At 38.3% G+C, this 27977-nt stretch overlaps 1 protein-coding gene across 1 annotated transcript; it reads left to right on the top strand.

The window, feature by feature from the left end:
• Window positions 1-66: 66 nt before the first annotated feature.
• On the top strand, window positions 67-24938 carry KDSR (3-ketodihydrosphingosine reductase). Its single transcript, XM_055800821.1, has 10 exons — window positions 67-356; window positions 7779-7868; window positions 8956-9012; window positions 12721-12786; window positions 13161-13256; window positions 14311-14502; window positions 16291-16374; window positions 19099-19182; window positions 21073-21174; window positions 21532-24938. The coding sequence occupies exons 1-10, from the start codon at window positions 249-251 to the stop codon at window positions 21649-21651; spliced, it is 999 nt and encodes a 332-aa protein (XP_055656796.1). The 5' UTR covers window positions 67-248; the 3' UTR covers window positions 21652-24938.
• The last annotated feature ends 3039 nt before the right edge of the window (window positions 24939-27977 follow it).

Raw genomic sequence — 27977 nt, 5'->3', positions numbered from 1 at the left:
CCGCCTCGGCAGCCAATCAGGTCGCGGAGTGGCGGCCGGACTCTCCTCCTCCCCCGCCTCACTCGACCCGCGGCAGCGCCTTTCCCCTCCCGCCAGGTGCCGCGGCGCAGGCGGCCGGTTGCTGCGCCGGGCCGCGGTCGGCGCCCCCTCCCCGCAGCAGCAGCTGCCGCCGCTACCACCAACAGCACCTCCTGAGGGGCTTCGCCCCCTGCTCGCCGCGGCCGTTCTCCGTGAGCGCAACCCGAGCCATGCTGCTCCTGGTAGTCGCATTCATCGTGGCCTTCGTCCTCCTCCTCTACATGGTGTCGCCGCTCATCAGCCCCAAGCCTCTCAAGCTGCCCGGCGCTCACGTCGTGGTGAGTGAGGCGCCCCGGCGGGGCGGGGGGGGGGGCCGCGCTGTGCGAGCCAGGGGCGCCCCTCGCCGGCCCCGCCTGCCCCGTGCCGGGAGAGCGAGCTGGTGCCGGGCCGCCGCCGCTCGGCCTCTGCGCCTTCCCGGCCGTGCTGGCGGGGGGTGGGTTCCACGCGAGCCGCGCTCGGCCGGTGTGTCCGTTGGGCCGGCAGGGGGGGGGGGCCGCTCCCGCCGGGGTGGGCGCGCAGCGCTGTGCGAAGGAGCGTCCCGCTGGCAGCCGGGGGTACGGCGGCCTGAGGCGGCCCCGCCGGGAAGGCCGCGCTGCAGCGGGGGGGGAGCGGAGGAAGCTTCCCGATCCCGTGAGCGGCGGGGAAGGGAAGGGGGCGCTGAGGCGGAGCGGGCGGGCGGTGGGCGCCTGCAGGGTGCGGTTCGGCGGCAGCCGGAGAGGGGCTGGGGGCAGGGCCCCCCCTGGGGCGGTGCGGCGTTAGGGGCGCCCGCTGGTTGCAGGGAGGCTGGGCAGCTCGCTGTAGCACCCCAAGCTACCGAAATGTGAGAGCCGCAAGTCCCAGGGATAAGGAAATGGGCTGTAGCGATGACTCTGACAACCGCTGTCTATCTCGATTGGCTTCAGGCGATCTGAGTCACCAGAAACGCAAACCGTCTTCAGTCTTAATGTTGACTTTTTGAGGCATTCCTTTTGTATTCTCAGGGTTTCTGTTTACCTTGAGGTTTGTTTTCTTTTTGCATCTCTTACGGTATTTAAGTGGTATGGGTGCTCATAAACAAAAGGCAAAAGCTATGGTTTCATGGGTCTAAAAACAGGTTAGATGTGAGGAAATGGGAAGACTAATGTAAAGGGAATGGTCAGGTGACACTCATGCACCTTTTCCTCTTTAAGTGCATAGGTATTGATGTCTACGAGCAATATTTTGACTGTAGTCAGGATGGTGGAAGTAAGTCTTTAGAAGGAAGTCTTCAGAAGAACAGTAACCTTGAAACAGTCTGTGAGTAGTACCATAGAATTTGGGGGGGAAGGGGAGCAATACCCATGTGCTTTCAGGTGGATTACAAAGTAGTGAATTTGGATGCATGAAAGCAAATGAGTTAAGTGGTTGGAAAAATCAAGGTCCTAGAACCAGCTTTTTTAACTTAGCTTATACCCTAAGGTATGTTCAGTGCAGAGAAGCTATAGTTTACTATCTGGTTAAATTTGCCTTTAAGAGGTGAGTAGCACTTGTAGGTGCTCTTTGTTAAGAGTGGGAGTTGGGGCTAATACAGAAATTAGACCTTTTAAGGTGCCAAGTGAATTTACAGCTACTCTAAGTTTCTTTTTTTTCCCCAATACTCTCTGGTGACTTTTTTCGGGTGCTTTGGTTTTTTTACCTATTTGGAGGATAGAGCTGTCCCCAGAATAATTTAAGACCTGTCCAAGTTGCAACAGTATTCACAAGTTGCTTTATGCAATAGGTGTTACTTAGATGCTGTAACTGGCTTTACAGCATCATATACTGTGTGAGGTGTGTTCGAGCCTGTATTAAGGTTCTTTGGTTTTGGCTCTTCCCAAGGAAGTAATGGTTATTAAGAAAGAACCCTTCCGTAGGATTTTAGGAACCGTTCAATACTCTATAGAAGCAAAGGCGAAGCAGACTTGAGGGCCTTCTGTGACTTTTATGCAGAAATAGAATATCAAACAATAAAAAAGTTTAATGGATTTTATTCTAAAATTTTTCTGGTTTTTATATCTATTTTGTTATTTTCCCAAGTTTTGTCTGTGCTTTATGTGATTAAATTCTTTGAAAGCTACTGTGCTGGTTCTTCTACTAAGAATGGTTCAGTTAAAGTTCACAAAGAAAATGATGGGAATATTTTTGCTGGGGAAACCTCCTTATAACCACTACCGCTAATTATATTAGTGGTTTGAGCTTTTTGATAGAAGTGTAAGTCTCAAGAACAGTATTCCTGCAAGCCTTATAAAATTAGGAGTCTAGCTAGAGAAGTAACTATATTAATGTACTGGTGAAGGAAAAGGCTCTAGGTACATTTAACTTGATGATACAAATCAAAGTCTGCAGGCAGAGTTCTATTGGTGTCACCACTGGCAGACTATTTGTTTATTTTCACTTAAAGTGTTCATTCAAACTAAGGAAATAATGGAGCAGTTGTTTCAGAGTTCACCAGTTCTAAGATTTGTAGATGCTGTTAATAACACTGGACACTTGTACATTTGGATTTTAAATTTTCTAGTGTAATACTTAAGGAAGAAATATTGGATCCTGGTACTGTAAAACAGAAATTTTGTTCAGGGAGGTTTTCCATGTTGTGTGTGTAAATTCTTGTATCATACACTGGGAGTAAATGTTCTCTGCTACTGAAATGGCTGAGAGACGATGAAAATATTTAAGGACCATAACATTATCTAGCAACTTCATTGAAGTCTTCTCACAGAAAAATATCAAAATCTGTTTAAGCATTCTGCTTATGGAAATTCTTTTTAGCTTATGACTTGGTTCAGATAAGACTAGATTAACATTTAATAATCTTTGTCAGGCCTCAGTGAAACTCAAGCTTGAAATAAAGAATAAGAGAATAAAGACCTGCAAATGGCTTATATAGCTGGCTAAGCCCTCTCAAAAGGGCAAGTGGTTACCATTGCACAGTAAATACAATTTTTCAAGATATACTTGAATAGATTGCTTTTCTGAAGCAGAAGTCATCAGTCATGTAGAAACTCTTCTTCCTGGGGACCTGTTGAAAGTATCATGAAAATACTTGTTACATTTCTGAAGGAACGTCATTGAGCAACTTCAGAGGCTGTTACATACCAGTTACTGAATTTTCAATTTAAGTCAGTATTTGTTCATTTTTAATCCTTCATAAAATAGTATTTCTCTTCACTCCTGAAGTTACAGTTACTAGATGTTTGAGTTATGACTAAGTAACTCTGGCTGCTTTTTGGGATAGAAATTTGTGGGGTTTTCCTCTCTGTCCTTTCCCAGAGGCATTTGCATGATGAAAGCACTTGCAGTGTTAAGCAAGGCATGCTTTCTGGAGGAATCATGATCATAAGTCTCCTTTTTTTAGAAAAGAATAGGACTGTTACTCAGAGTGGACATCCACAGAACTCCAAATTACTAATGGTCTAATCTTGTGGGGTCCCCCCCCTTATCTGCTCTGTTTCAGTGATCCCAGTGAACACCATTAAATTAAAAAAAAAATTCCCTGCTATCAAATTGGCTCAACCATCAGGTTTAGCTTATTTAAAGCAAAATCGTTTTTAGATGTGTAATACTACTTGCTTTGTTTCCAGCATGACTAGGAAAGTGTTGTCAAGTAAAGGCTATAACAGTTATTTCTGTGGTGTAGAGCTGCTGCTTCTTGTGCTGAGCATCTTCATGCTTAGAAATATGGGAGACTATTTTATACATCTTTTATTTTGCCATTGGCTTTAACTCTCCCTTTGAGTCTCAGGCTGTATACTAGCACACATCACCTATAAGAGTATGCTACTATTTTGGTAGGTGGTTGTAGTAGTAGACAGGAAAATGAAAACAGGATAAGGCAGTCATCGCTGCTTCATATGCATCATGCTCACATCTGTCACATTTAACTGCCCTTTGTCAGGGTTGTTACACCTGCCCTACACAGGTTCTCTCTGCTCTATTTCTTTACAAAGGTACCTGGCTTGATGGAGCAGAATGCAACAAAAACTTAAGATGTCAGGGCAAGAGCAGCCTTCTGTAAATTTCATCAGTGATGTTTAGAAACTGTGTTTGCTGAAATACCAGTGCTGCTACTCCTGCACCCACCTTGTTTCAGCCTTAATCTTTCTGAAACCAAGTTGAAATTTCTGCCCCTGGCCTCGTCCCCAGAGATCACAGTTTATCAAAGTTTGTGGATTAACAATGACAGTAAATGTCAAGATGTTCTTTGCTTGGGACTATCTCCCATTCAGATTGAAAAGAGCCTTTTGCTTGTACATAGTTCAGGATGATCATGCCAAATCCACATGCCTAGGGGTCATCTCTAGTCTAGAAGTAGTTTCACCACTTCTGTGCAGAGCCCAAAGCCCAGTTTGGTAACTGGTCAACGTAAAAGGGCAGCCAGTCTTGGTGTCTTGCATTGTATCTCTTGTGTTGGGAGTGATAAGATCTGTGGTTTGGATCAGAACCACTTAGAGCAGATCACAGGGATGTTCTGTTTTGGTGGAACTTAATACCTTCTGTCACAGTACTGCCTAAAAGCATGAAGCCAGTTTGCATCCAGTGCTAAGTGAAAGTTAACAAGCGCTGTTGGAAATACGTTATCAAGTCTTGATTTTGATCATTCCTGATGACAGTTCTGTTAATTTAAGTTGAACTGTCTCATCAATTAAATGGAATTTCCAGTATCTCAAATTTGAAAGTCGAACACAGCAATTCTTTGTACTTCACCCCAACATTTCGATTTATCAAGAGGGAAATAAACCCTGTGATCCTTAGAAGGTGAGTCCTGTTGTCAGGGGTCATAGCTTGAGAAGTTGGAGCCAGACCCTTCTTGGAATAGCTGATTTGGTACCTGTTCTCAAACACAGAAACAGCTCAATAACACTGCTCAAGGGCTGGTAGTGCTGCATTCCAAACATCTGAATTAATACTAGGATTTAATTGTCTCTCCCTCTCAAGAAATTAGTCTGTGTTTTGAATTGCTGTGACCAAATTTTTATTTTTGCTCACTCCTCTGAGGCTGGGTTATAGTGAAAATTGAAAATGGGATCAATAGCAATTTAGATGTCTGGAACTAATGAAATGCAGTAGTGTTGTAGAACTACTGGCTGCAGGGGTAAGTAACTGATATAACACCTTGTTTGTTGGAGTAGATGTGTACTTTTCCTATAATTCTGAGTATCTATTTTAGCAATTTACCAACCGAACGGACTTCATAGATTTCTTGGGCTGACTTTGTTGTAGCACAAAGCACAAGTTTCCACTAGTGTTAGGGATTTTTTTTTTTCAGTTACATTAGCATTCATTGTGAATGTTCCTGAAAGATGTGCATATTAGTAACAACTTTCAACATACAAGTAACAGTTTCCCACCTAAATATTGAATGAAGTTCCCAGCTAATTTAAGTGGCCTTTTGTCATTGACCTATCTGACATGAGCCCTATCCAGTGTTCTAGGGTGTGACTGTGAATAAAAACTTCCTTTTCCCATTTCTTGCATGACTTCAGACTTTATCTTTCTGAAATGAACATTAGCGTTGTCTGACAAGCCAGAGGCTTGATGGCAGTACCTTCACCTTCAAAGAATTCCTGAAGCAGTGGTTTAGTTGACCTGTTCATGATACTCAGCAGTTTGTGCAGGTAGTAATCAGCTGTTAGTGCTACGCCAAAAACTGGAATTGAAGCCGTCTTCCATGCATGTTGATCACTTCGTGTGCTGGTGTACCTGCTGCTGTTGAAAATCTGTAGAAGCAGCTCACGAGTGCTGTGGAACTGAGGTCTGCCTGAATGTATCAAACTGAATCTTTTAATCTTTTCAGAGGTGTACTGCAGTCTTACAAGCTATTTTGCAAATACACTAAAACTCTTTAACTACTTTCCATCATGAAACATTAAATTAATCTGAGGTTCTGCTATGGTCCCAAATTATTAACTAACACTTGCACTCTTACAGACTTAATTTACTTTGAAAGCAGTCATCCTTGGTTCAGAAAACTACAGACCAGGTTTCACGTTTCTAGAACAGGACGTGCATCTTGGAGTTAGCATCAAAGGTTAGCGTAGTGTGAAGCTTAATCTTGCAGAGAGAGTCAGTTAGAAGCTAATCTGAAGCAGCTGTCTCTAATAATAGAGGAAGCCTAAAGAGCTGAAATTAGTCTTTGTAAATGTTACACCCATTCTTGGCCCGTTTGTGACTGCAGACAAACCAGTCAGAAACCGTGGACCGTGTTGAAAAATCTTCTGTTTGCTGAGATTATTTGACTTAGGGTAAAGTACTCGTATGAAGGAACAGTTTAGTGTTCGTGGGAATGTACTTCTGACTTTATGATCTCCAACAGCGGAAAGAATTTTTAGAATAATGCATCTCTGAAAACAACACTGAGGCATTGGCAGATGAGGAGACCACACAAGGCTTTTGATAGGGTATGTAGTTAGACACCAGGGATCTTTGCTCTTTTGCTGATTAGTTCAATGCCTCCATTTTCTTGTATTTAAAATTAAGGTGATACTGTACTTTCTCGGGAGTCATTCGAAAGATTTTGATAAAGAACAACAAATGACCGTTTCCAGAGCCATTTGAATCAGTTCTTTTCCCAATTATTAGGAATTCTGTATTTCAGAACTTATTTCATGAACAGGAGTTTTTTGCAATAAATGCTTCTAGGCATTTCAATACAATATTTTTCTCAATTATAGCCTCTTAATGTGCTGTTAAAAGAAAATTCAAATAATTTGGGTATATAAGGAAGACAACAGTGTTGAAGAACCAAAGGCACATGGAGGCTGAGACTGGCCTTAAATGAACAAGTCACCTAAAGGCAGTGTCAGGCAGACATTTTAGTCAAAAAGAGGTCAGGATTGTCATCTACATCTGTTCCACATGGAGTTCATAAGTAGGTTTATGGAGGGTAGTGAGAGGTATTAGGTTGCTTTAACCTGTATATTAGTATCATTTAGCAGTGAATCCTCCTGCAACATACGATGCAGGGCTGTAGACATCACCCTGCATTTGTCTATAGACAAATTACTAATTTTGTGTTTGCGTATAAGACTACGCAGTGTTACAGTTTAGAGGAAGAAGAAAAGATAATGGAAGTTTAGGTGCTGGCATTCCCACAAAACTGGAATTGCAGGATGGCAAGGACAGTTCAACATCCAGACTGGGGGACTAAGAAATACTCTACAGAGGGCTAACTGTTGAATTAATTTATTTTTTTTAATAAGAAAAAAGCTATTTTCTGTTCGTGTTTATGTGATGGTATCTTCAGCAGGCAATCTACAATTTTTAATGTTACAAATACTTTTTCCTGTGACGAGGTATGGAGGGGCAGTATGTAATTGTATTATTATGGCTAATGTTAATAGTGATTTCAAACTTCTACCTACTTCTGCCTTTAGAAATAACATACAGAACTTATTCAAAAGCATGTGAGAGAGCCCATTTGGGGGTGTGGGTCTAAATATGCCTGATGTAAGAAATAAGCAAAAAATACCACTGAGGTAAAACTGGCTTTGGGGTAGAAACACAACACTTAGCAATCTATTGAGATCTTATTTTTCATTCATACTCAATAAGTAAACTCACTTTAATTTATCTTCTGTATGCATACCTCATTGGGTAATATTTCAATCTCAGTATATTTTTAGAATTTTCATTTGATCTGACACTTTACCGTATGGGAGAAGGGATGAATAGTGGACTAACTGCCATTTTCAAATAACTTTTAGGTAACTGGAGGCTCCAGTGGAATTGGAAAATGTATTGCTATTGAATGTTATAAGCAAGGTGCTTTCATAACACTGATTGCAAGGGATGAGGTAAGTATATGTTATTTTTACCGGCTAAACTCTACTCACAAAATCTGTATAGGTGGGGAATAATTTTTTTAATTGATATTAACTCATATTTTCTTCAGTGTATATTTTATGGGAATCTCAAATTGATGCATTTGGATAGCAGAGGTGACTGCCTATTTAAGGAGTGTAGCACAGCGTGGAATCTATGATTAGCTTGCCTTAAAACTGCCAGTGCTATCACTTCTGCTAATGGCATTCATTATTTCACTGTCTAGATCTGTGGCATAAGGCAAAAGAAGGAAAAACTAGAATTTCCCTATAGTAAGTGACAACTGGGGGATTAAAGACAATTCTTAAAATTCATAGAATATTTTGCTGTCTAATCATCACTATATCATACCTTTTTTAATTAGTGAAAAACTGTTCATCAAGACAGCTTTAGAGGAAAAAATGTTGCTTCCGGGTTTTTTTAACGGATGTATTCAGAATTTAGTTGGAATGACTCTGTTTTCATAAAGCATTGTTATTTTATTCATAGAGAAAGAACATTTATTCAGGAAATAAAAGCACTTAACTTTTTGGTGTAGGCCCTCAGTCCCAGCTGTCTTTTGATAATTTACTTACACTTGATACATTTCCTTTCTTAACATAACCTTGAATACAACCAGAATTAATGCAGTTTTTCTTGAAAGCGAGTATGAATTTTAGTTTAATTTTTATGATAATTCTATGATAGATTGTTGTTCAGAATAGTTTGAGTATTATATAAATGTAAAATAGAATCAAAATACAGGAGAAAAATTAATACCTGCAGTTTTAGGTGCTATGTGTACTTGTATGAAACAAAAGCATTAAATATATTCTAGAAGTCATTACTGGCTTTAGAAGATTAATTGAAAAGCAGGTAAGCAAGTTCTGGTAGCTTGATGGGAGTTCATGTTTTCATCATATAGTCATAAATCTGCAAAATGACAGTGGTGAAGTGTTATAACTAGTTGAGGAAAACTTTTTAGGGCTTTAGGGAATGTTTTTAAGCCTTATTGAAATACTGAAGACTAATATTGCTCTGACAAGTACAATGCTTTAGCTGTTCTTGTATCCATTTCAGAACAAGCTGTTGCAGACAAAGAAGGAAATAGAAAAGTATTCTGTTAATGACAAGCAGGTAAGATCACTCCGAACAGTGGCTGTTGTGTGTTTCAAGATAGTCACTACAACACAGTGCAGTAGTCCTATCTTTAAAGCAAAGCTGTTTGACAAAAATGAGTGAGGACTCAATATCTGAACTCAAAAATACCGATCTGCTTACATGAGATGTGCTGAACTCTGCTACATTTTATGTTGCCTAGCTAGTGCATTAGCCTGCTTTTCTTAGAGAAAAAGATTGATTCAGCTGTAGGTGAAGTATGCATTTGGGGATAGCTGCAATTTGCTGTCTCTCAATAAGCATTTGTATTCTTGAAGATGAAGGGGATTTGAAGAGATTTTGGTTCTTCTCTTTTTTCAGTTCATAAATACAGTGATTGCTTTGAGAAAGAAGTTAAAATACTTATTTCCAGGTTTAGTTCACTAACGAGCACTGTTTTAGAACTTGAAGGAGATACTAGTTTAAAATAGGTAAGCTTGCTATTTTCAAAATATGCAATGTCAAAATGCAATGCTGAAATTTTTTTTTTTCGGAACTAATAATCCAAAGGGAGAAGGGAAGCAGTAGGGACTGTTAAAATTGTAAGTAAAATTGAGACCGTTAACATCTTTGACTTCTTCCTTGTATTCCAGAAGTTTTTTGTTACTTTCATGATTACAAATACAAGCCATTTATTTGTCTGTGTAAAGGGATTTGAGTTGATGAATCGGATATTCTGTTGAAAAGAAGCAATGGAAAAAGCCAAATATTTGGAGGCAATAACGTTAGTACTAGCTGATACAAAATTTTCTTAATGCCTTCATTTATAAGTTTAAGTTCTGTCATCACTTCCTTATATTTTTGTCAAATGGCTCAAGCTGACTTTTTTTTTTTCTATGCATGCTGCCTTACTCAGATGAATTTTATTTGAAAGCCTAAGCCATTTGAGGTGAGGAGAAACTGTATTTTTCCCATTTAAATAAATAAATAAATCCCAATAACCATTTTCTTTTAGCTGTTCTAGTAGTTTCCCAAGCTTAGCATTAAAGTTAATCCCTTGTCAAACACTGTGTCAGGATGTTCTTGCTAAAATCTGTCCAAGCTTGATAAATGTGAACTTTTAAAAAGAATATTACTTGGTGCATGTTCATAAGAGTTTCAGTTAAAATCTCCAAGCAAGCTCCAGTGTGGACTGGAAAGGACTGCTTTTGCAGAAGCAGCTTTAGACTTCCAGCCATGTTAAACATAAGCAGTGGGAATGATAGGCTGGCTCTTCTGTAGCTATTGTTCGGTTGTAGACAAGGTTGCAGGGAAGCCTGCCTGATCTAAATGCAAAGAACAGAACTGAGAAGAGCAGAGATCACAGTGGAATAGCAGATAAGAAGCTGGGAAGCAAGGGTAGCTGAACCAAGAGAAGCTATACAAAAGGATTGCTGAAAGTGTAGAGAAAGATGCCTGACACTGATCGCGTACACAGAGACTGTTATGTTTACTAGATGTCGAGCTAAGAGGCAGAGGAAAATAGCACATATGCTGTTGCTATTCAGCTCTTGCATATGTACACAAAACCAGGTTGCATTGACACCAGGGTCTGTCATCTATGTATACTTTAGTGTTTGCACTAAACATTTGCATATGATTTTAGAGTGCTGACAATGCAGTCTTTATAGGTATGTAGTGGAACAAAATCCTTGCCCTTAGAGGTCTTTTGCAATATTTTTTTTAATCCCTTTCCTTATATAGAATATTCCCAGTTACTTCACTAGGAGTTGAATTGGTCTTTTATTGTGAAAGCTTTATTAATGATCCAACACCATAAATATTTAGAATGAGAGATGAGGAACAGACTATTTCTGGCAGTGTTTTCTGTGTCCTAAATGTGGATCTGTACTGCATGCTTTGGAGTGAAGATAATCAGTATATTATAGCAGAAGAAAGCAAATGTAATAGAAGCAGAGAGGTGAATTGTGTAATGTGATAGTAGTCAATAAAACCCATGGTAGTTCCTGAGTGTGTTGTTCACAGTGTGAGTAACTTTATCTATGCAATCTGATAATTAACCAACTGCTCCAATTCTGATACAGAACTGTGGTTTTATTTTTTTGTAATGTCATCACTGATCTTGCAGAGTCGTCCAGGTAATAAATTAGTGTTGGTTTTTTTCAACTGGTATTTTGTTCTAAACTTACGTAAAAGACACATTTCCAAAATGTAATAAATGCCCTAAGGGGAGGTGCATGCTGAGCCACCAATAACTTGTGCCACAAGTTTACTCTGATGTCCAACTACACATGATGCTAGGAGGCCTAGGAGGCAGGAATAGCCAACCTGCTGTACAGGAATGGTGAGCAGCTTCTGTTCATGCAACTAAGAAGTGTTGCAGTCTGACCAGAGGCAGAGCTGACAAATAACTAGCTGCCAAAGCAGTTAGTTACACTGTGGTAAGCTTTTTTTTTTTGTGCATGTGTCCACGTGCTCCATGACAACTGGTCATGATGATGCTTGCTACAAACTGGTGATGACTTTTATTTCACCTCAAACTGAGTTTAAATGAATTGACCAAAGTAACAAAGTATAAAAATTGGAACAAGAATACAGGAGTCCCTCCTTTTATTGTGATATGAGTGCTTTTCCTTTCAAGAGGGTGAATTGCCCCGAATCTCTACTGCTTGCTTAGCAGAGAGGGTAGCTTATTTGTCAATACCTGGGCAAGCTGGAGTTTGTAGTGATCTTACAGTTTGCAAGTGGTAACTCAAAGGCAGTGCTTCTTTTGGTCAGAAGTTACTTCAGAACGTGGATTCTGCAACTGTCTTGCTGAAAGTAATCGGTAACTTTCAAGAAGAGCAGGGCCTAACTTTCAGCTTCAACAAAACTTAGATATCACTGTCATCTGGTTTCTGGTGTCTCTTCCTCCCCACCCCCCCACCAATGCTTATTTTAACTTTTCTGTGTCTTTCAAACTAAAAGCCATAATCTCTGGTTTACAGACAAGAAGTAAATATATGCACATTACTTCACTTTTCAGATATTTATGTCACTGCAACTAGTCAGTTTCTCACAGAATTTTTATTTTATTTTGTCCTTGACATGTCTCAATTAAACAGTATGCAACTAGATTTACTACTATTCTTTAAAAAATAATTTATGACAATAGTGGGTAGCGTGCATTGCTAGTACTAACGTTAAAAGGTTTTTAACACTTTATAAATTTGGGGAAAGTTTTTTTTTCTAGCGCTGATACTGCAGTTTCAGAGCAACACTGTGCAACCATGCCTTTCTATGACATGGCAAAAAATGTGTTTTCTTAAAGATGAGCCTAAGCTACACAAATGGTTTGGCTTGTTTAGTGCTGCTGAAAGTTAAATGTAGCACTGTGGAATTTTGGCTGCTTTAGAATAGTTTTTCCTAAGCTTTATGTAAATAACGTGTTGTAGTGTGTCTTAGCATAGTAAAGTAGAAATCATATTTTGCACATGAGTAGCTGCTTTGAAGATCCTGAAATACTCTTTTGTTCCTACTACAATCTTTATTATACTAGAATATGTGTGTGTGTGAGGGGGAGGAGCTAGGAGAGAGCAGGGATTGCTTTCACCAGTGTGGGAGAAGTGCAAACTGTCATGTCAAAAAGATTGCTACTTTTTCTGGGAAAGATATGTCATTGGGTTTTGTTTCATTTTGAAAGGCTCGGAGTCAACAGTTACAGGACTTACTGTGCTGTAAAAGTACTCTTCCACTTTCCTTTTCTAGGTTGTACTGTGTATATCTGTTGATGTATCTAAAGACTACGAGCAGGTGGAGAATGTTCTAAAACAGGTGAGGAAGTAACTGATTTATGTGTGTATGTTAAGAAGCTTATCTGTGTGTGACATATTGCTTTATTTAGGAAAAATTCCTTCACTGAAAGGGCTGTCAAGCATTGGAACAGGCTGCCCAGGAGGCTTTTTAAAACATCCGTGGAGGTGTTTAAAATACACGTAGATGTGGTACTTGGGTACATGGTTCGGTGATGGGCTTGGCAGTCCTATGTTAACTATTGGATTTGATGATCACAAAGGTCTTTTGCAACCTAAATGTTTCTATGACTCTCTTTCTGATAGAAATAATTTTTTACAATGATGATGTACGTCAAGACTACAGGAAGTTTTTTTCCTGCTAAATAACATCTTAACCTCTGTCTACTCTTCCAGGCTCAGGAGAAGCTGGGACCAGTTGATATGCTTGTAAACTGTGCGGGAACATCAGTTACAGGAAAATTTGAGGATATTGAAGTGAATTCTTTTGAAGTGAGTTACCATACTTTTTTATTTTATGATGATTTCTTATTCAGCCATTCTGACAATTAGATTGCATTCCTGTGTCTCTGCAGACTTTGTATGAATAGTGATATACTTGATTTGTGGTCACTGTCAGAATTAGAATGTATCTTTAAATTTGTGAAGATTGCCTCTAATTTCTCACCTCTCAGTCCATGAATGCGTCAGAACAGTGAATTCTGGTCCTCAAGGTAGCAAAGAAGCCTGGCATGTATTTTTATGGTTTAATGCACTAGGAAAGGCACAGAGTTTCACATGGTCTCATTTATTTTTTTTCTGGTGAAGATTTTTGCATATTTTTAACCTGTTGAAAAAGTTGACTGTTAGGAGTGTTCAGTTCAGAGGTGCACAGATTGTTTGTAGCTTCAGACTATTGCTCTGATGAAAAAACTAAAAAAATACCCTCAAAACCCAAACCCCTGTATTATGGTTACATTATGCCCACAGCTCTCAGGCTCCAGTCGTCACAGATAATATGGCTATTTAGTATTTTCAGATGATTCAATAATTTTATAATAAATTCATTCTGTTGTTTGTATAGGCTCAGTTGTGTTTTAGGTCTTCTAGAGAGTGAAATTAAAGGCTTCCCCTTATCCTGCCAAAGATTAAAATCTTTGAAATTAATAAATATTTAGAATTTTTCCTGTTTTAGAAAGCTCTTTAAACTTTAATTTTGCTATGTTTTCATACATCATGCATAAATGAATTGCTTCCTGGACACTGTTTAGGTTAATTTTTTTTCCTTGAAGGCCATATGGTTCAGTATTATCAGTATCCTGGATGCTTTTTAGACTTGTAGATAGACTGGATTTCTTTTGGCTTGAAGTGAGATTTTTAGCTATAAAACAGTTTATGAAGCTGTAGAAAATAAAACAATTGTTTCTTTTGTCAGCTGATAGAACTACAGATCTAGTGAACTTCATTTTTAAAGCAGACTGAAATAGGAATTTTTTTATAAATAATACCAAACAGATGAGGATTCTGAATCTGTGGCTCAAATATCATGTTGATATCATTTGCACAGAGATTAATGGCCGTCAATTATCTGGGTAGTGTTTACCCAAGTCGAGCAGTAATCGCTACCATGAAGGAACGAAGAATGGGAAGAATTGTGTTTGTATCATCTCAGGCTGGGCAATTAGGCCTGTTTGGTTATACAGCTTATTCACCGACAAAATTTGCTCTTCGAGGGTTGGCTGAAGCCCTGCAAATGGAGGTATGTGTGCAATAATTGAAGTCTTTTTGATGGTAAACAGAAATAGTAGCACAGCACATTTTTATTTAAATAGTTCTCTTTTTGTCTTGTGCAGCACTGCTGATATCTGTGTGCTATGTTGGCCCTTTTTTTGGCAGCCATACAATCCTATTGCTCTGCATGGGGCTGCAGAAACTAAGCTGATTTCAGTTGCATAAGAGGGAATAGATTGAATCTGTTCCTAGAACTGAAGATGACCATGTGTGCAGATATTTTTTTCTAATCATTTATTTTAACTAAAAGGACTTGGATTTTGAGTCTTTTGAGTAAAAGTGTTTTTTAAGGCTATAAGTGCAGAATGATATTGAAGATCCCGTGGATGCATGAAGGGCAGGCCACTGATTCCCAGCTTATTTGTGAGGCCATGGTAAGTGGTATGTAAACCATATGAAACAGTAAAACTTGCAAGCTAGAATTTGAGGATTGTCCACAAAAAAAATTGTACTGACAGTTGTTCACTCTTCCAGATCTTGGTTTATATGAGCTTTTTATAGTGCAATGATCTAAGCTTTTGTTTAGATCAAGACTAAAGCCCCAAACACACTGTTTTCATTATTCAATGGAACGAGCTTTGTAAGTACATTGTAGTAAGACAGGTAAAGTTGAATTGGAAATTACTTGCATTATTCTTCTGTTAATAATGTTAAACACTTAACTAACATATATTAAGTGTCTGTGTTTGGTTCTAGATCCTTGCATAGTCCCTGTTGTTACCCTGTACGGTTCAGTGTAGTTGTATGCCTTGATCAGGATAAGAATGTGGGGTAAAACTGTCTCTAATCGCTTCTGGCCTGGCAAATGGAATAATGTGACTGCAGGGTCTTTCTTCAGACTGGTGACAGATATTTTTGTGAAGACTGAATTACTCAAAACTAAAAATAGGGTGTTTATGGACCTGTGATGTGGCATTTAAGTAAGTGTTTTCAATATAGAATGTTTTGTAATATAAATAAAAATGTGTAGTGCTTTACAACACTTTGCTTCATTTTAGCCCTCTGAATATTTTCATTAAAAGCTTCTTTATTTGTCATGGAGTACAGATTTGCATTGTAGTAGTTTCTGAATAGTGGTGCAGTAAATGATGTAATTTTTGACACATACATACAAATACATAACTAAATGCAATGCTTGACATGAGACCTTCCATTTTTCCTCACATTTTCTACTTATTCTTTTGTCTCCTTCGACTCTGACCCCTTGCAAGTTTATACCATGGGTTGAAAAGCCTTGTGACTTGAATATACCTCTTAAAAATATCTAATTTGAATTTTACGTTTTCCTTGTTTTTTCTCATATTTGTCCAGGAGTTAAAATATGTTGACATCAACAACAACAAAAAAAGCATGCTAGTGAAAGCCTTTTTGGCCTTGTGTTTATGACTGTTGGGTACTGGTGTTTGGCAATGGTTTAGTAGTCTTTTAAAACTGAAATTGGTAAAACTATAGAGCTAAACTGCTTCCATATTCCTCCTAAATGTCTTAAAAACCACTTAGATTCATAAAATACTTTACATAAAATGCAAAGTTTTTAGGTATCGTTAAACAAAACAACACAACCATCTTTTTAAAATCTTTGCTGTTTTGCTTTCTCGTTTGACAAAGCAGAGTCTTGCAAGTACTGAATACTTAACACTAGAAGCAGTTTAAATTCATACTTGCCATATTTCTTTGGTACAAGAGAAATTAATGATACTGAGGGACATGTAAAAGCTGTCAATATTAAGATAACGCTTACTTTTGTGAAATACAGGTAAAACCTTATAATATCTACATAACGGTGGCCTATCCTCCAGATACTGACACACCTGGCTTTGCAGAAGAAAGTAAAACAAAGGTAAGTTTTCCTTCATTAATATTGTAATGTTTTTAAAGCTTCGCTTGGTAGTAAGCAATGCATTTCAGATTTCATTCAGTTCCACAGTACTTTTGCAATTAGTGCATATTAAGATTCTAAGTACTTCCAAATGCTTTGATTTTATCAACTTAACTACTCAAACTACACAGAATTATCCTACAAGCTATTTATTATTCTGGCTTTAAATGGAAGAACTAGCTACCTTCAATATCTGAAACACTGCAAAGTGTTTCTGTACACAACTGAAATAAGCTTGTGGAATGGTAAACTGTAAAACCACTATTTGTTTTGCTATCAAAGCTTAATGAGCCAAAAATAATATTCCTATTTTGCATCTTTTATTATGTAGTTGTTCTGATAGATGTGACAGATCAAAATAAACCACAGTTCTTTCGTTGAAATCTGCAAACAATATATAGTGGCTATTGTCTAGTATTAAAGTAGGAAGGAAATTCTTGTGTTGTTTGTAGTGCAAATGACAGTATCACTTTCTGGAGGGATGTGTCAGCAGTAAGCCTTTTTTGTTTGGCGTACCTTAAAAGTGAAAGTTTTGACCTTCAGAAATTTAGTCACCTCTCTTCATTTGACATGTCCATACACATGAAGTATAATTCCAAAACCTACATTCAGGCCCCCTGTTCAGACTGAAGTATCAGGTAACCGGAAAAAAATGTGTCTTACTTCTCATTTGCATACGGTGAACTAGAAACCTGATATCTAAGGAGATCAGCCTTTTCAAAATGACCCACCATGTATAATAGGAAATTGGGGTTGAATTCCATTTTGTCTTTCACCTCTTGTGTAGGAATCAGTAGGGATTGTATAACACAATTCTTATTTCATCAGTTCTTGATAAGAGATATTCTGTGTATTCTGTATACTCCCACACATCCACATTAAGTGCCAGGATTAGACTTGTGCAGATACTTGTGTAGCTTGCATATTCTCTGGGATTTTATTCCATTGGAGTAGCCTATTTCAGGGGGAAATAGTCGCCAGCAAAATGCACTGTTCGTGTAAGATTCCTCTTTAAAAGAGAATCTGTGAGATTTTTCTTAGTTGTCAAAAAGATGTTGTTTAAGCAAAGACAGGCTTTGTTTTAGCATACATAAAGTCTTTGGGTGACTTGCTCCTATCATGGTAGCACACCGTAAATCTGCAGTATTGCATTGCTCTGACAGTTCAGATACTCATTTATTATTGTTGTATTTATTTAATACTTCTTAGTTTAGAAGACCTGTCTGTAGTTTGCATCTCATTAGGACTAGGCTGTTTTTCTCTGTAATCATTGAATATAGCAAAAGAAAATGTCAGGAACTATTAGGATACAGCTTTCCTGTGTTTCTGGCTAGTCAGATCAAATGTTTAGTGGCTGATTTCTGCTTGCTTTTTCCTTAACACGTCATTAACTTTAGCTCCTGAACAGCTGCTAATTTTTTTCCCAGACATAGTATTTTAATTACTGTTGACACCCCTGTATCTCTTTCAGATTTGGTTGATACTGGCCACTAGGCTCAAAAGTACATACGAGTTATGAAATGGAAATCTGATATACATAAGCTGTATCACTGTAGTAAAGCATGTAAAAGGTGTTCGTATGTCAGTCCTGCTAGCAAAGACTGATTCCATCCCATGCCCTGCCCCCAAATACACAAACTTAAACAAAATTTTTCAGTGAGCCTGGTCAGCAAAATCAGGATTCCTAATTCTACAGGTGCTTGGAAATAGGCCTATTTCTCTAGTACTTTGGATTGATAATGAGAGAAAAACCTGTAGTTGCTGAGCTGTTCCCTAGAAGAGTGTTTTTGAAGTATTAATCTAAGAATTAAACTAGTCCCAGTATTTGACTAGGCTTGAACGCATCAGTTAAATTTTGTTGTTTAATGTAACTGAATTAGCTATTGCAAGCTGACTTGCAACCAAGTCCTTTTTCTCCCTAATGTAATGCTGCGGGTTTTTTCGTGAACAGAACCATCTCTTTTAACATATTGAGCATTTAAAAAGCTTGCTGTGCAGTTAGCTCTGTCACTTCTTTATTTGTTAAAGGGTCATGAATGGCAAACATGCTTCTAAATACATTAAAGCATAATTTTTCCATTTGTTTGAGCGTTTTTTGTACCTGATATATATACTTGACTAATTTGTTTGGGGGTTTTTTGTAAAAGAAATTCTGATTGCTAAAGTAACTGCCATAATTGCTTGCTTCTAGTGAGGTAAAGTGGCATAAATGCTCTAAAACACAAAAAAATAAAAATGCAATGAGGGATTTTGGTGGAAACCAGTGTGTGGAGTTTGAAAAATAAAGAAAAAAATCCAACAAAAAATTGTTTTGTAGGATCTTAGTATTTCAGGCCTCTCTTCATTTCTGGCAAAAAACATATATGAACTAATACAGGTGTTGAGACAGCTTAAGCATTTTGATAACTTCTACTCAAAATAAAATGCTTGCGGGAAAAAACCTTATTTTAGTAGTAATAAACTACAAAAAAAAAAGAGTACGACTCGAGGAAAAGTTGGCATTTCCTTTCTTTAATTGAAGGTGCTTTTACCTTTCTTTAATTGGATGTTTTAGGTGACAGTATGATACCACTTGCTAACAGAGATGTCATCCACGACAAAAGACCCAAACCCAAAATCTGACCTTCATATATTTCTTTCCTGTGTGGTGTTAGTCAAACTTATATTGGTGTTTTTCTACTAAAGCCCTTAGAGACGAAGCTAATTTCTGAGACCTCATCTGTTTGCCAAGCAGAACAAGTCGCCAGAGTTATAGTCAAAGATGCTATAGTAAGTAAACTATCTTTTTAAACTATATTCTCTGTTGGAGAGACGAGGATTGCCATGTAATGCTTGTTTAAGAGTGCAAAATAATGTCTAAACTAAATGCAAAATCAATTTACAGGAAACAGTGCTCTTTGCTGGTTAGTTTGAACAGGAGGTATTTTGTTTATTCTTTTGCCGTTGTGCCCACAAATTATTTTATACAATCTCTTGGAACTAAAATTTATCTGAAGTTGTACATTAGACAGAACAAAATGATGTATCAGTATGACGCAATGTCTCAAAAACGTATTATGACTGACTTTAAAGCACTAAACTCGATTGACTTTTTATGTATCAAATACCATTTGTCTAACCTCAAAAGCTCATTAGACTTATCTTATTTTTCTTGAAGATGAGTTCATATAAAAATAATTTTACAGTAAATGGCGTCTAGCCTTTTTGGCTTTTAATGTCTTTAAGTATGTCATTTATGAGTGATTAAAATACATAAAATGCTGCTCTTAGTGGTTAAAGGTGTATTGCCTTTCTGAGGACTTTTTTTTTTAATGTTTTGTGCAGTGGAATGCTTACATGCTTAATAAAGCACCTCAGTATGGAAACCAACATGAAATTTCATGTTCATAAAGCACAGCAATCAAACCCTAAAATCTGTAATTATTTTGCAGTTCCAAATACTTGTAATCTTCAACATGATTTACATCTATACCAGGTGTTCAGTTATGAAGTTTTTACAATATTTTCACAAACACAGCACAAACACAAAATGATGTCTGGTTTTGGGGTAGTGAGTTTTAAAAGCAAGTACTATCTGACATACTATTCTGTTTAGTGCTTAAGGAAGACTAATCTCCTCTCTAATCTTAATCATCTGGTATTTCTACACTATGCTTTCCAGCACTTCGGATGATATATTTGTTCAGACTTGATCTTTGTGCACTCAAGCCATCAGCTGAGAGACTAAAATAGAAATTAAAAGGTAGCTCTGTACTGTAGGAACTTGCAGTCCTCTCAGGTGTGTGTTGGGAAATAAACAAATCTCATATCCTCTACTGCTTTGCATAGATTCACTCCTAACACTGATTTAGGAACACCACCTTTTCCTTTCGCTTCTGCATTCCACACAGATTTAGTCCTGCAGTGTTTCAGAAAGTCTAGTTTTCCAGCATAAAGTCTGATGGAAGCAACCAGGAGAAGCCTTGGGACTCAGAGCTTTAGAGCTGCAGTTTTCCTGATGGGTGATCAAAACCCAACCAAACAAGCAACTTTTTCATGGTGTCTGTTCCCCCTCTTCTGCCAGCTGAATTGCTTAGCAGGAGCAGGCTGTTCATCTCATGGTTTGGAGGAGGGCAAGTTAAAAATCCTTGACGAAGATGGAGGACCTGTTACCTAGCACTCAAAATACACCCCTCTGCCAAATCTCATGTGATAGCAAACTGATTTTAACAAAAGGCAAGCAGAATTTTATTCTACAATTATAGTAGAGATGGTTGACCTGACAGAGTTAGGGTGTAATTCTGTCTCTGAAATATATTTAGAGATGGGGAGACCATCATGTATTTTCTGCATCAGTAAGCATGCTTCAAGAGGGAATTTGGAGCCTTTCTATCTTGTAAAGAACTCTGCAGTAATTTAGCACACCTCTCTGTAACGAGAGATTACCTTCCTTGTCCATTTTTAAGTGAATGCCTTTTGGAATGTTGCTATATAGCACAAAATATTGTTGGATATTTTGATTTCTTATTGTCTTAGTATTTTTTTACGTAAAAATATTTGTTGTTAGTGACATCAGCTATGTTTGTCAAGAATAGCTGTTGAAATAAGACATGTTAGGGTTTGCCACAGCTGGGTGAATTACTTTTTTCTTTTCTTAATCGCTGTTTTCCTTCTATCCAGCAAGGGAACTTCAACAGCTCAGTTGGATCAGATGGTTACATGCTATCAATATTGACAAGTGGAATGTCACCAGTCACCTCTATTACTGAAGGTCTTCAGCAGGTAAGATTTGGGAAGGCCCTGTAGTCGCAATTTCGTACAGTTTCAAATACTTTAAAATGTAGAGCATCGTGCAGACTTTGATTATTTCTTCATCAAATGGCTGGTAATATTGTATAGACTTGGGTTTAGGAAACTGAAGTAGGATTTCCAAGCTGAAGCAGCAAGTTGATGGGAAAGCTAAGATTACTACCTGCTACTCAGTCCTGAACTGTTACGTGGTGGTTCTGTTTTTCATGAGTTCCTTTTCTTGAGGTAATATAACATACATGCCTGGAACTGTTCTTTATTTCATGAGTAAATAATATGCTGCGATCTGGGATCTTAAATGAATTGAAAGATGTTTCTCTCTGTTTCCAGGTTGTTTGCATGGGCATTTTTCGCATTGTTGGCCTATTTTACCTAGGAAGTTTTGACAGCATAGTTCGTCGCTGCATGATGCAAAGGGAAAAATCTGAAAATGCAGATAAAACTGAGTAATCTTTACTTTGACTTGAAAGAAGAATGTCAAACAGTCCTGGACAGCTTGCTGCTTAAGTGGGACTCAGTTTTTCTCCTGAAGGATTTAGATTGGAAGTACTTGCGTATGTGACAGATGAGTCCCCTCAAAAGCTATGAAAGAAAACAAAGTACAACTCCAGAAAATGCCAAACTATGCAAAAGTGTGAATGAGGATTAGATTCTTTTTCTGATGATTTGAGTTGGAGAGAATTTGGGGAACTTGTAAGTGATCTGCAGAGTAGAATTTGAGAATGGACTATGTGCGGTAATTCTGGACAAATGCTTTAAGTTTTCTCACTTTGGTGCTTATGGATAAAGTAAGTACCACGACAGGCTGGGCTGAAGTAGATTGAAGTCCCCTGAACAAGCTGGTACCTTTTGCTAATGTTTTGGGACTTTTTAATTTAGAATGTTAACTTTTCCTTTGGCCAGTCTACAGATCCTTCTGTCAATGACAGCTTTCATGGTTCTGTCCAACATGTAATTGTGGAAACCTTAAGATGGCAGATAGATTTGTATGATCCAAGCTTTCTCAGTTTGGGAGTAATTAAAAAGTATGATTTAATATGTGCATACTTTCTAAAGGGAGATGAAGAACCCATTCCCACAGAGAAATGCTGAGAGATGTGATTGGGTCTGTAGCTCTTCTGGCCTTTGAAGTACATTGTGAACAACAAAAAAAAAAATCAAACCAGTATCAAGTGTGTTGATTAAGACTTTCAGCATTTTAAGCCATTGAAATGATGTACAATTTTTACAGACACTTACTTTATCTGCCAGTTTTTGCTCTGAAAAGGAAAGTAGCGTATTGCTGCTGTTATGCACATTATTTTTCAAAGCTGCAAATGATGAGCCAAACCAGTAGTCGATGATGAATCAATTGTAATTAAAATGCCAGGCTCTTCCAGTAGCAGGAATGTAGCTTTTTGGGGCGTGTAGGGGTCATGAGGGAGAGGGGAGTGTGTCAGAATGATATTCCACGCTTAATTTTATGACTACATGGAAAGACTTTAACATGACAAGAAATTTATTTAAAATACTCTCCTTCTATGCCCCACTTCTAATTTGTTTCATTTACATTATATGAAACAAGGCTGCTCAGTAACTGCTTCAGAATACACAAACCCAGTGGTTGTTTCTAATAAATCTTAACACTGAAAAAGCTTGATGCATAACAATGATGTTTTAAGGGTGCACTATATATACTGTTTATTTAATGGACCACTATAGCAAGTGCCTTGTGAGCTGCATTTTTTTTTTTCCGAAAAGCTGCATATTTTGTGTTTGTTAGAAGTGCTGTGTTTTCAATGTCATAATTTCCATTTTCAGTCAATCTGAATTTAAAATTACTTGTAAAACTGGACACTTTCACTTCCTTGCAAGTAGTATGTCTCAACAAAATAGGCAAAATGGATTGCTCTTGTTAAGATACTCTCTGCATCTATTTAAGAAGCATTCAATTAAACTGAAATGAAAAATAATAGGTGGTTAACTGGAAAAATCTTTAAAATGTAATTTACTGAGGGTTTTTTTCCCTTTCTGAATTCAGTTGATTACTTTTCAAATTCTCTTCACATAGACTAAACTTGCTTTGAAACCTGGTTTACAAACATTTCTTGGGGAGAATCACATTGGCACTCATTTTAAGTGGTTAGACTTTAATTAGATTGCAAACTTGAGGCATTGTTGAGTTCTTCGCAAAGCCTACGTTTTAGGTCCTGCTTCCTGATTTTGTTTAGATGTGAAGTTGTGCATGCCTATAATATAATAGTAATTTTGAGAATAGAGTGTATTCCTGCATTTTTAAACAGCTGGGCTTCAGTGCAAAGAAATCTAGTGTGCATATGTGTGTTCTGTGCTGCTTAATGTGAGTGACATAATGGAGCATTTATCAGACATCCATTGCCAACATTGCTATGTTTCTTAAAGCAACATAACGATGCTATTTGGACCCTATTGTCTACGTTAATTCTTATTTTCATGCAAATCAAATACTCCTTTGACCACCTACAAAAGCTACCAAAATGAGTGAATCAGTTATGTTGTAGTTTGAGGGGGAAAAAAAAAATATTTAAAAAATGTTTATGTAAATGACATCAACACAAGCTTGAAGGTCAGGACTTAAAACCAGTAAGACTTTGGATACTTGAATTTTTGGATCTTCGACTTGGAATGTTAAAGAGTTTGCATAGAGGAAACAAAATCCAGAAGGTCAGAGCACATACAAGACACTATGGCAGCTGGGTCTCTTCAAATATTTCAGGTTGGACATCTTAGATCGCTAATCACTCTTTCTTGACTGAAGAGTCCTCCAAGCAATTCCCGATCTGATTCAGCACGAGTATCTGTGAAGGTGGAATAAGAATCCTGGGTGAAAGTTGTGGCCCTGATATGCAGAGACTTCAGTTCACACCTAACTTTGCATATAAGTGTCTGTATTGACAAGTAAAACTGTAGGTTGAGCCCCTCAGCAGTTGTGGAAACTGGAACAAGGCAAGTTTTTTGAAGGAACAAGTAAAGAATAATCTTTTAAAATGTTCTAGTTTCTGCTGTTGCAAATTAATGCAGTTAAAATTAACTGATAAACTTTTCAGCTGTTTTATTGTCAAAATATAGTGAATTTGTCAACTACAGCAACGTTTGGTGTAGATTTGTTTTCTTATGCACATTCTCTATCTACCAATGTACTCATTTTAAGATCCAATATTAAGTGAAGGAGATGCCTTATAATCTTGTGGGAAAATGTTTAGCAGCTGAAAAACTATTTTGCCGGTTTAAATGTTATGAAACCTCTGCGTTGAAATGTTTTAGCAGTGTATTTAGATCTGTGAAGAACTTCAGATAGGCTTTATTACTTTTTGTCAAATTGTCGATAATTTAATCACTTGTGCCATATCAGTTGGTGTCTTGTCTCTTGTTTTCTTGGTCAATCTTTAAGACTCAGTTTAGGCTTTGATAGTCTTTTCCATTCCATGTAGTTTCTAATGGCCATCCACTTTAATTATGGATTTATTGTAACTTTACATATAGTTTACTTCACCAAGATGTTCATGTGCAATTTAAATAGATTTAATATTTTACTAAGAAAAAAATATAGGTAGATAAACTTTATTTGCTGTGAAAAACTAGGCACTTTTAAATGGTAAAAATATATAGCATTATTTGTAAAAAGAAACTTTGTGCTTATTGCTTCATCATTTTTGTGCCAGAAATGTAAACTAGTTTTCATATTTTATATTTCTCAAAATAAATGGAGAATCAACCAAGCTTGTAATTTCTAAGTTCTTTGAGGGCATGAAGAGCAATGACTAAATTCATTTGCAGGGCTTGGTGGGTTTGGTTTTTTGTTTGGGTGTGTTGTTTGGGTTGTTTTTTTGGGGGGGGGGGCTGTTCTTTTGTTGGGTTTTGGTGGTTAAATCTGGGGTTAGTTCAGCAAGACCCCCTTAATCTTGTAGGATGGCAGAGGGGGCAAAGTATCCCTCCATTTTAGCAGCTTAGGGCACAGGTGTACAGCAGGTAAAGGATGTAAAGTATTTAACTGAATATGGTCAGCAGACCCAGTGTCGTCAAACCATAATGAAACTGGGATTAGATTGATAAAATTGCTTTGATCGCAGGAGGTGCTGCTGGTATATCCATTGTGCTGTCTTGAAGTGCTTGTGAGCTGTGACGAGCAAAGTGATGCTCATTTTTCCTAGTGGAAAACAATAGAAATCATAGTTGCGGTAGCTTGCTTTCTGTACCACCGCTGAGCATGCAGCTGTATAGAAAATTACTGTAGCATGTATCAGTTCTGGGTGGGAGGGCTTGAGAGGATGGTTAGCTCCTAAACGGCAGGGGAGAAACAGCCCTAAGATACTTACTCTAAAAGTAAATCCAAAATTGCAGAAGTTCAACCTTTCAGAAAGACATTGTTATGAAATTATCAGAAAGCCAGAATCAAAGATGGATGGAGGAAAGTATGCACTGTCTAAAACGTGTTTTAGAGCTGAGGGACTGATGTTGATCTTAGAATGCTGGAGAATTAAAAGTTTTGAAATGGAAGAAGGCCATGTTGTAACTGGAGCTGCTGGTTTTTCATTTTCGGTAAAAGTAGCAGGCCAGAGTAGATTGCTCTTTGTTCCTTTTCATAAGCAGGTTCCAGCTACAAGGCTAAATTATTTGGTAACTCCACTTTTTTTTTTTTTTTTTTTTCTCCTCTTCTCTTCTGCCCAGCCAGTACCAAGCACACTGATGAGTAGGCGTGTGTTTGATTGTCTGTCAAAGCTGGTAGTAAAACCTCATGAAGTAATTTCCTTTCGTCTGTCACTGGGGGGAGACTCTCAGGAGAGCCAGGGACCAGAATGAGGTGTGTGTTTTGCCACACCTCCCATCCTCTTTTGTTTTACTTCCTTTCTTTCAACCTAAATGCACTAAATTGGTGAAAAAGAAGACCGTGCTAATCTTCCGTTGTTGCTGGTCTGCGGTGGGGGGAGAAGATAAAACTGTTAAGTTTTTGGACAGCAACTTGTGCTGAAGGAAGTGGAAAGTGCAAATACTTTTTTTTTAAAAAAAAAAACAAAACAAAAAAACCCAAAGATGAGTATCTAATTTGATGGAGGGGGGCAGGGGGAAGCATTTTGTAAAGGTGATTTGGGAAGGTTTGCTGTTTGGGGAAATCTTGAAGGAATAGAATACCAAACCTCTGTGGTAGGATACCACCAAGTCAGTCTGAAATTTTATTTTTCAAAGTTGAAAACAAGTTTGTTTTCAGCTTGGAGGGGAATCCCCGTGTTAATTTTAAACCAAGTTCTAACTATGGAGTTCATTCTGTAGTAATGCTGCTACAGCAATGTAAATAAACACAAGGGGAGAAAGCAAAACATACATGGCAAGCACTAAACCATGCTACCAAGCACTGAGAATCAACTCCCATGGCCAAAATAAGGTGTTAAATCTGTAAAGATGCCAGCTGTAAATAATGTATATAAAAATGCCTAACACCAAATTGTAAATGTTCTAGGTAACTTGCAACTGAGGGGAATATCTTTTTCAAAGCTAGCAAGTGCTTCAGAGAAAGGAGTTAAAACAAGGTGTGTTGATCTTTATTTCACAAAATGCTTCCCCCTTTTTACTTTGAGAAATTTTAGCAGGTGTAATGAAAGCTTATGGATTGGGGATGGATGTTTCCGTTTGTCCAGCAGACTTCCCATTTCCTGTTCCTCCGTGCTGAAACAGTCTCCCTCGCTCTTCTGCTGTTGCAGTTGGGTAGTTGGCCTCCGATTCCTTTTTGCATGGCAGGAAGAAGAAAGAAAAGTGTGGGTGGCATCATCCCGAATCACAGGAATAGGTTGGTAGCTTGCGAAAGGTGGCAAGACAACTCAGATACTGTAAAGACCAGACCCTATTGCCACATAGCAAAGTCAGAGGTATCAAAGAGAAGAATTTCCAGAGCTGGATGCGGTTGTTTTGCCTCCTTCCAACCCAAACCATGAGACCTCTGTATTCTGAGAAGTGGTGATGGTTGAGGGATGAGTACAGTAAAAGGGGTCTGAAAGTCCGGAGCTGTTTGCTGTGTCGGACCCTAAGGATATTATCTGAGTACTTCATGCAGCTGCCTTTCCTGATGAGCACAATTAAGCCCCATGAAATAAACCTTAATTGCAGGTTGAGTGCGCTTTAAGCATTTTACAGTGGCATTCTCTGTTCTGCAAGTGCTTCCAGCCAAAAGGAATCCTCTCCACACCTGTAGCAGTTGCAACACCGGCAGGATGGAAGGCGATCTCCCATGTCAGGAATGTGCTCTGAAGAAATGAAGAACTTCATTCAGATTAACCTGCCACCTTCCTGGTTAAAAAATGAGAGAAATATGCATCCAGGCTGTGTGGGCACTACTTTTCCTTATACTTTTTACATGCAGAAAACTTTTTTTGAAGCCTTGTGTACCACCTTGTATAGCAATGTTGGGCAACACGTTGAGCAAAACAGGTGAGAGCCTTAGCAATAAATGGTGGTGTGCAGTTGACAGCAGAGAATTGCATGCATGAATGCAAGCCTCTAGGAGAGCATTGTTTTCAAGGCATTTAATGCAGTTTGGCGGACATGCTGTAGGTCCGTGGGTATCGTGGTCTCATGGACAGAAACAAATGTGAAAGATCTTGTGGTTGATGGTTAGTTTTAGTCAGGGCAAGTTAGAAAGCTCTTGCAGGCACAAAGGCATGCAGAGCAAGTACACGCGGGCGTGGGAAGGAGAAGCACTGAATGCCTTGAACAGAGTGAGGCACGGCTGTGGGTGGCACAGGCAAATGCCTCACTGGACACGGCAC

This window comes from Falco peregrinus, chromosome 3 (assembly GCF_023634155.1).
Source record: "Falco peregrinus isolate bFalPer1 chromosome 3, bFalPer1.pri, whole genome shotgun sequence".
Lineage (NCBI taxonomy): Eukaryota > Metazoa > Chordata > Aves > Falconiformes > Falconidae > Falco > Falco peregrinus.
The sequence above is the reverse complement of the archived record's forward strand: the minus strand, read 5'-3'. Positions and strand labels throughout refer to the sequence as shown.

Bases quoted from the DNA above. Each gene is read 5' to 3' on its own strand.
- KDSR (XM_055800821.1), top strand. From the start codon at position 249: ATGCTGCTCCTGGTAGTCGCATTCATCGTGGCCTTCGTCCTCCTCCTC. The intron at 9,013-12,720 runs GTAAGATCACTC...TTCCTTTTCTAG, and splicing joins ATTCTGTTAATGACAAGCAG to GTTGTACTGTGTATATCTGT. The intron at 12,787-13,160 runs GTGAGGAAGTAA...CTACTCTTCCAG, and splicing joins TGGAGAATGTTCTAAAACAG to GCTCAGGAGAAGCTGGGACC.